Here is an 8,117-nt window from a genome sequence, read left to right on the forward strand (position 1 = left end):
ACATCTTGGGCAAGCAGGTGGGATATCTGGGTTTCTTTTATTTAAAAACACTGGTGTTTATTAAACCAGTCACTGAGCAAATCATAACATGTACTTACAACCAGCCCTTGCAATACTGTAGAGCTAAATTGTCTAACCTCCTCCTAATCATAAGAACTAATCTGGGAGTCTCCTTTTGTCACTTTCTAAATATGGATTTAAAAAAATTGTGATTTCTGGAGTTCCTTTAGTGTGGAGAAAAGAAACCCAATAACTAACTTTGAACAATAAGGCACGTCTTCTAAAGATATACTCAACCATTATTCTATATATTTCCAATTCCGGATTTTCTTTAAGGCGCTGAGCACCTGACTGCATACAAATGAATACCACTCTCACTGCCCTTCTATTTTCTGATGCACAGCTTCTCGGGTAACAATATTAGCGTTGCCGATTTGCAGCCTACTTTGGCAGGTCCTACAGCCTCCCAAGCTGGTGTACCTGTTTTGTTGTTCCTGGCAATATGGCATCTACTGATGTTTGTGCAAACACGCTGGGTATCGACAGGAAATTAAATATCTTAATAAAACACATACAATACATGCTTGAGATTAAATATTGTACCAATTTGGGGTTGCAGTTTAACAGGAAAATAGCTAAATTTGGCCAGAAGTCTCACCACAAAACAAATATTGAACACAGTGTAACCGAATTTAAACAGCCTATGAATGGGAGTTAGAAAATTACCAAGATAGTAGTACTGCAAATTCGGGACAACTAGCCCCCATTTATCTTTAGTCAAACCTAGTTTCTCAATACTGATATGGGGGGCTGGTTGTTCTAAAAGAATTATCTAATCAAACAGAGCTTGTTTTTTTATTTGTTGATTTTATATCCCCCACTTCAGCACGGTTGTCGATTATTTTGAACATCATCTCAATTGATGGAACCTTGAAAGAAGTATAAATCGAGAGGTTGTCTGCAAAGTGTTTGAGTTAAGGAGCACCTGGGTCTTTTGCCTCTATCTGGAGGATACTCTAATAGCTATTGACCACGTCTCGATGTAGAAAGCAAATAATAGGGTGACAATGGGCACCTTAATCTAGTACCCCAGGAAATTTTGAATCTCTTTGTGCTTCTCTCCATTGATTATGAGTGATGCTTTGGCACATTTGTAATGATCTCTCAAGGTATTTATTAACTGACTTGGAATTCCCACTTTTCTTAATACTGCAAACAAAAAAAAGATTAGTGTACTACATCAGAAGCTTTTTTCGCACCTATAAAAATAAATGCTGCTGGAACATTGTTAGTTGAAACATAATCAATGGCTTCCACTAAAAATAGGTATTGGCATACAGCTGTTATCAGAGCATAACGCCATTTTAATCCCCCCACTTGCAACAATCAATTTGGCCAGGATTTAGTAGTGGTACTGAGAAGCGTTATAGGCCTAAAAGAGTTTAAGTTGGCAGGATCCTTCCCTTTCAATAAAAAAACAAGTAATGTGTCCTCGAAACAAAATATAGCGAATGCTACCTCCCGATAAAATATAGTTGAAGAATTGTGTCACTGGGACCTTCAACTGTTCTTCAAAGATCTGGTACTTATTCAGACAGAAACCAGTCAATCATCGCCAGCAGTATTTCCCAGAGGTAAATTCTTAATTACCCCAGCTAACTCTTCCCGAGAAACTTGACTAACCGGCCAGCCTCTTCCTCTGCTAAGAATATTGGAGGGGACCATTTCTCTAGGTACTCAACCATGGCCAGACCTCTTCATTCAGACGTTTCAGTGTCGATATCCTCAAAGTGCTTTGAGGCCATCTTTATTATAGGATGCTCAGACAATGGAAAGTCGATCCTCTACAGACCTAGGTGAGCTACTGAGCACTCATAAGCTCTGTAAGAGGTTCAATGGAAGAAGTTCCCTTGTGGCTTTGCAATTTAAAACACTAGAATCAGAGGGCCCCTTATGAATGCTAAAAGTCTTAGTGACAAATTACAACAGGGGTCGGATGTGCTGGTGTATCATGTCCGCTGATGGGTGCACCCCCAAAAGAGTTTCTATTCCACTCAAATGAAAGCAGAAGTCATAAGAGAAGACGTGCAACTTTGATCTTCAAAGGGTAGAGTTTATGGAAGGGTGTAATACATTACTTGGTGATAATAATTACTTTTTAACAATCAGAGCACTAGGAAGTTTGTGACCCGATAGCACTTCGAGACACAGGTTACACCTGTGAATGTTTTGAGAAGAAATAGAATGACGTTACACTAAGAAAGAGGTCAAATTACACATCGACGTTTGGATAGGGCATTTATAAGTGACTTCCATTTTTACTAGTGGACTAATTTGTCTGTCTTCTTAAGGCTATTTTAAACGAATGAGGGGTACAGAAGGGATTATGGAGGAAATATGATGTTTTAAGGAGAATGCTTATGCTACCATTCGGCTACTTCCAAACACCTACTTCTAGCCTAAAACACTGGTGTGTCACTACACCGTGGCTGAAAAGGTGTTTATCCATGATAATATTGTGGGAGGAGAAGTAGGTGTTGCTGGTTACACTGGGTTTAAGGGGCCGCCTATGATTACACAGTGAGAAGTTGGGTTTCTGTAATACATTACACTAGAAGGAGTAAGTGATTGTTCCCAGTTTACACTGGAGGTGGTTAGAGGTCATCCCCATTTACCATATGGGAATGATAAATTGGTCATGGTAACAGTGGATTTGTTAATGTACATCAGCAAAACCCAAAGTTATCCTAGTCCTGTGGGATCCCAGGATATGGTAAAGGGAAAAAGGACTGGTAGTGATGAATGAACAGGTTGAGAGTGTATTAACGTATTTCAACATGTCTCTGCAAGCAAATTCCCTTCTACTTACAGAGATGAATAATTTCGAATCTATTCCACCATCAACTGCTACAAAAGAAGCTACGGTCTGCAAGAGTACATTACGTATAGTGTAGACCTCTATGGGTCCTCTTGGCCTCACGTAAACTTCACAAGGGTGAAAAATGTTCAATGCATACTGTTAGGGTTATGCACTGTCGACAGATGTTAATATTTCCAATATAAATGTGCACAAACCCCAGCTGCTGCAGGCCTTGCTGCAGAGGAGCCACAGAATTATTTTTAACAATAGAACAAGCACTGCTAGGAAAGTAATCATGGCGGCAATACTCTAAACCAGAGGCAATGTGCAAACTCAACAACAGTTCAAAAATCACCTACAAGTAACCCAACGAGAATATGCATCGCAGCTCCCCAAACGTGAAAGTGAGCACAACTTAATCATCATCAAAAAAGAGCTGAACTACTATAGGTATTGGGGGACCCAAACTCAAATTACAAGTAGGCAATTTCACTACTTGCACCCTACAACAAAACCTTTTCCTCGGATCTGTTCTGTAACATGCATGAAGTAAACATTGTTTTCGGCCAGTTTATGAGTGCCCTCATTTTCTTGTTCTCTTGAGAATTTCATACATCCATAAAGGTGCAGGCACTATGCCCTAAGGAACTATATGTGATATATTTAGTTGCTCTTCCTAATCACTGACTGGAGGTCCATCCGTGGTGGTGATGTGGTCTTGCATACTCTTGCTTTGAGACTGCCGGAAAGATATCCCAATTTAAGCCAAATACATGTATATATCAGAGGGATTGATAAAAAATAAAAATAAACTATGTTGATGAGAGGCTGCCCTTTAAAACCCACCATATTTGATGTGATGTATTCTGGAAAAGCCCCCGCATTTAATCCAGGGTTGTGTAATGGACTCATTGGTGTAATAAAAGTATTTACCTCTTCCCAACTTAAGGTCCATGAACTCCTGGGTCTCTCCATAGAAAAATAACATAACAGTCTCTTGATAAAAAGGACCATCATCAGCTGTACTGATGCAGTTAAGCTCAAGCGTCTAGTATTAAAAACAGCCCCAGCAATCAGACATGACTCGCAAAGCTTGATGGCGGTCCAGGAGAAACTAAACCTGGAGTACTTCAATCCAGAGATGCATTCCAACTGGATCATATGACTCGGCAGATCTTTTTGAGGTTTTGTTGTAAACATTCTGTTTTTTTCTCTTAAAGATCCTTTCAGTTTGATGCGAAACGTGTGTTAATCAAATAACCGAGCAATGCACACCAATCAGTGCACGAAATGCACATTCTTAACAATACTGTTTAGTTCTTTGTATCATGCAAAATAGCCTGACTGTCACAGTCAAAAACATTCACAGCGCATCACATGTTAACTGCTTGTTAGGATGATGAGAGGCTAGACTCGCTATTCACAACGAATTAAAGTTGCATTGAGGTTCAATGTAGTGTAAGGCGCAGCCTCGTTCAAAAATGAAACTCTGCCCCTACATCCACTCCAACCAATACTTATAACACACTAAACCTCTCTTTGAAAGAGATGGTACGCATGTCGGATTCAGGAAAGGAACAAGAACTTAACCTTTTGCACACCTTGCAAGACTGGTCTTGTGTATCTGTCTCGGAGTCTTCCAGTCACCCCCACTCACCGAGTCCTCCACTTAGCATTTAACAGATGCAGCACCATGGCTCCTCATCCATGCAGCCCTCCGCAGGTAAAGCACCCCTGGCACTCATCAATAAATTCCTCTCTAGCTGGGCAAAGCTTCCAGCTCCCACGCCCACTGAGATATCTCGGCGCCGTTTCTCCAAGAGAAAGGCCTCAACACTACTTTCTCAGTGGGGGAAGCTGTAGAAGTCGAATTCCGGCTCTACTTAATCTTGGGAGTCCCAACCCCGTACTCTCGTCCACGTGCATTGGCATTCCTCAGTCTAAACGCCCCTCCCTCCTCCAATGAGATCCCACGAGTCTCTCACCTTCTTAACAGACAGGTTGATGTTCTCCAGGATACGGTCCTTGACCTCCCGGGGCTCCATGTCGGCTCCGAGATCAGCGTCTTCTCCGTGGTCACTGCTCCATGGGATGGGGCTGACAAGGAGGCTTCGGCGAGACAGGCATTCCCTTTCTCCTTCTCCAAAGCCGCGAAGAGAGACTCCCAGTACTTAATTCCCTGAAACTCCAGCTCAACCCCTGAATCTTTATCCTGCATCTACTCGGAATCCCCAATCTACCAGTTTCACTTGCCACAGACTATTTCAATAGCCCCCATGTGTCTTCTCATTGAACCTATTAATCCATCCACTGTAAACGTGAGTCTAGCCTCTTAAGTGCCTGGATGTGTACACCAGAAGCATGTCGCCAAAACTACACTTTAATCTGCTCCCCACCCATAAATTCTGATCTGCCCATTGACAACAGATGGACTCACCTTGCAACCCACTGTATCCTGGGTAACCCCACCAACTCTCTTAATCTACACTACCAACACAGTCTAACCTCTAACCCCGGATCTAAATAACCTAATTGACCCATGATATTCTATCCTGCCCATGGAAAACTAAATATATGCTAGTGGATCTGCCCCCTCCCACCCCTACAACTCCTCGTCTGGATCAATTAAACTGCCTAGAAGCTACCACCCCAGACTTTGAATGAACGACACCACTGCCCCTCCGAAGCTCCAATTCTGGGAGCACCTTCATGTCTGACACTTCCCGTCCCCGTGTATATGCCAGTGATCTACTTACTGGAAGTCTAATCTTTCACCACTAACATTTTTACCTCAATGTATCAGACACCCGAAAAGCGGGTGACACTCTAAATGTTACACTACTTAACCCGTCGTGTGCCATAGCCTGAACTCCTGAAAGATTAACGTTCGCCAATGGGTTGCCTGAGCAATTATGTAGCTGTGACACCCCACTCCCCCGATGAGTTTCATCCAAAACCCACGACACTTTGGGTGTTTTACTTTGTCTGTTACCGGCTAAATGTCTGACACCCCTGAACACCCGACCTTCATTCACCCCAGAATCTGTTAAACCCAGCGTCCTGTATTTTTGACAGCTCTTCTGCCGTCGTGGTTTTGACTCTCCTTCAAGACCCCGTCCAACCTCAACACGTCCCCAGGTGCTCTTCTGAACGCTGTCCGGCAGCTCCACTACTGGGTTCACCCTGCCCTTTCATCCTTTCGGTGCTCCGGTTATGGTTGTCCCTGGCTGCAACGACAGGCAGCCTGAAACTAAAAACAAAACAGTCTCTAAACCCGTGATGGGAACTGAGCTGACCTCAGGCCGGAACTGATGTCAAACAACTAGACGGCGTGTGGGTACGGACTCCGTGTGGCAGACAAATATAAGCTTAGAACTGCAATATAAAATGGAGCCAATGCGCATGCGACCGTAGCCATCTTGGTATGGGGAGCTCTAGATCATTTCTACAGCGGATCTTCCCAATCAATTTTTGTGCAGCCATCCTGGATCTGGGTGGTTACTTGCAAGTAGTCCGACGTCTCAACCGCGGCCATTTCGCAACGGGATTCTTTATCGTTCTTCAGTTGGTGGCGATGTTAAATGATAGAAAGAAGATCACAAAAAACATAAGGCATGCAAACCTGCAATATCCAGTTTGATGTTCGCTGCAAATCTCTGCGGACTGCTGGAAAATATTTTTTTCTCATATCGTTTACTTTGCAGCGCAGTGACTCGTCACATGACACCCAGATTTAATTTTTTTAAAAATTGTGTTTAAATAAATGACAGTGCTTTATAATGAGGACTCTTATCTCTACTTTTTCCTACCCAGAACAGGACTTGTAGAACTGGTTTTATTAACAAAGTCTGCAAGTCCCAGAATTCAAAGAAGCATTTCGACAGGGAGGAGTTCATCAGGCAAGGATTTGGGATACTTGGATGAGCTGCCAATTCTATGTCAGGACAGGAGGCCCAGATTATGCTTTCTCATTTCTTTATTTGAAATGCTCAGCAGCCAATAAAAACACAGTAGATAAAAACAAAACTACAGTACCCATAAACACCAGGGTATCACGTGACCAACCATAGAGACCATAGAATAAAAGGTCATGTAGAAAGTATCACATCCTCTTTCTTTGCTGCTCCGCAGCCAGTTAAGTGTTTTTTTCCTTATTTGTTAATGAGTTCGTATTAATATTGCATTTTTGTGCATGCTTTACTGCTCCGCGAGCGCCTCATTGCTGCGTGTTGCCGCGCTGTTGTTTATCTGGTTTCCATGCTTTCCCTTCCCGTAACGGGTTTGTTATAACGCTCGCCGCTCTCGTCACTGCGGGGAGCGTGAGGTCTTTCCACCTTCCCTGAGACGGGCGCTTCGCGCCCGCGTCTCTATTATTATAACTGTGGAGAGGGAGACAGGGGCGGGGAGGCTCGCGCTTTGCCTGCGAGTGCTCCGTGTCAACTAAATACCGGGCGGCCGCTACCGCGCATGCGTGGCGGCCATTTTTTTGATCAAATGCATTTAGCGACCATTGCCCACAGCCTGTGTATTTCGCCCCTAAATACGCCCATTTGCAAATTAAAATCTTTTGGCCTGTAAAATTTATCATAGGCTTTGCCTAGAGTGACAGTTTTTTCACAGACAGCAAGCCCTCCCTCCAAGTTTAATTCTCCCAGACTGTTCAGGTTTTCTAACCTGCACTTTTTTGGCTTGCTGTGGGGTTTTTTCACTCCCCCTGCATTGTGCCTTTGGCCATTATTGATTATTGTCATCTCTGTGGGCATTGTACCTTGCTACACATCTGTGTCATAATGGAGGAATATTATGAAGATGACTATTACTATGACGATGATCCCTCTGGCTCTTTGGAGCACGATTTGGTGGAGGCTTTGGATCAGGGAGTACAGCAGTCCGTTAATAAGGCGCTTGTTCGTGCTATTTGCCAGTTGGGCAATGCCAATTGCGCAATTTCTTGTGAACGACGCTGTTCCATTCTTCTCAGACTCGATCCCAAGCTGGCGGAGCTCTCATCTTCCGAGTCCGGCCCCTTGGCTCAAGGACTCTTATTTGGTCAGCCGTTCCTGAAGGAGCTTACGCATTTTGTGGCCACTTTCAGTGGCCTTGACAAGGCCCAAGCCTCGCTGCGGCGGACGTTTCGGCCGGTTTTTGCCAAGGCCGGACGTCTTAGGGGACGCTCGTTCGGCCGTGGATCTCAGCAGAATTCCCAGAGAGGATTCCAGTCCCACAGAGGGGGTGGTCAGGACTCCGGATTCACCAC

General features: G+C 43.7%; 1 protein-coding gene across 7 annotated transcripts in view; it reads right to left on the minus strand.

The window, feature by feature from the left end:
- Positions 1–6,199, minus strand: part of PLEKHM2 (pleckstrin homology and RUN domain containing M2) — a 416,125-nt gene extending 409,926 nt beyond the window's left edge. For 3 of the 7 annotated variants that reach the window (XR_014962413.1, XM_085608943.1, XM_085608947.1), the window contains exon 1: positions 4,846–6,199. Coding sequence is in view for 4 of the 7 variants with exons in the window: in XM_085608943.1 (XP_085465069.1) it covers positions 4,846–4,905 (60 nt within the window). In the remaining 3 variants the exon portion in view is untranslated. The remainder of the gene's footprint in view (positions 1–4,845) is intronic. The other 4 variants (XM_085608944.1, XM_085608945.1, XM_085608946.1 and 1 more) reach the window with 4 other exon arrangements.
- Positions 6,200–8,117: the final 1,918 nt, after the last annotated feature.

The sequence above is a fragment of the Triturus cristatus genome, chromosome 1_2 (assembly GCF_964204655.1).
Source record: "Triturus cristatus chromosome 1_2, aTriCri1.1, whole genome shotgun sequence".
NCBI lineage: Eukaryota > Metazoa > Chordata > Amphibia > Caudata > Salamandridae > Triturus > Triturus cristatus.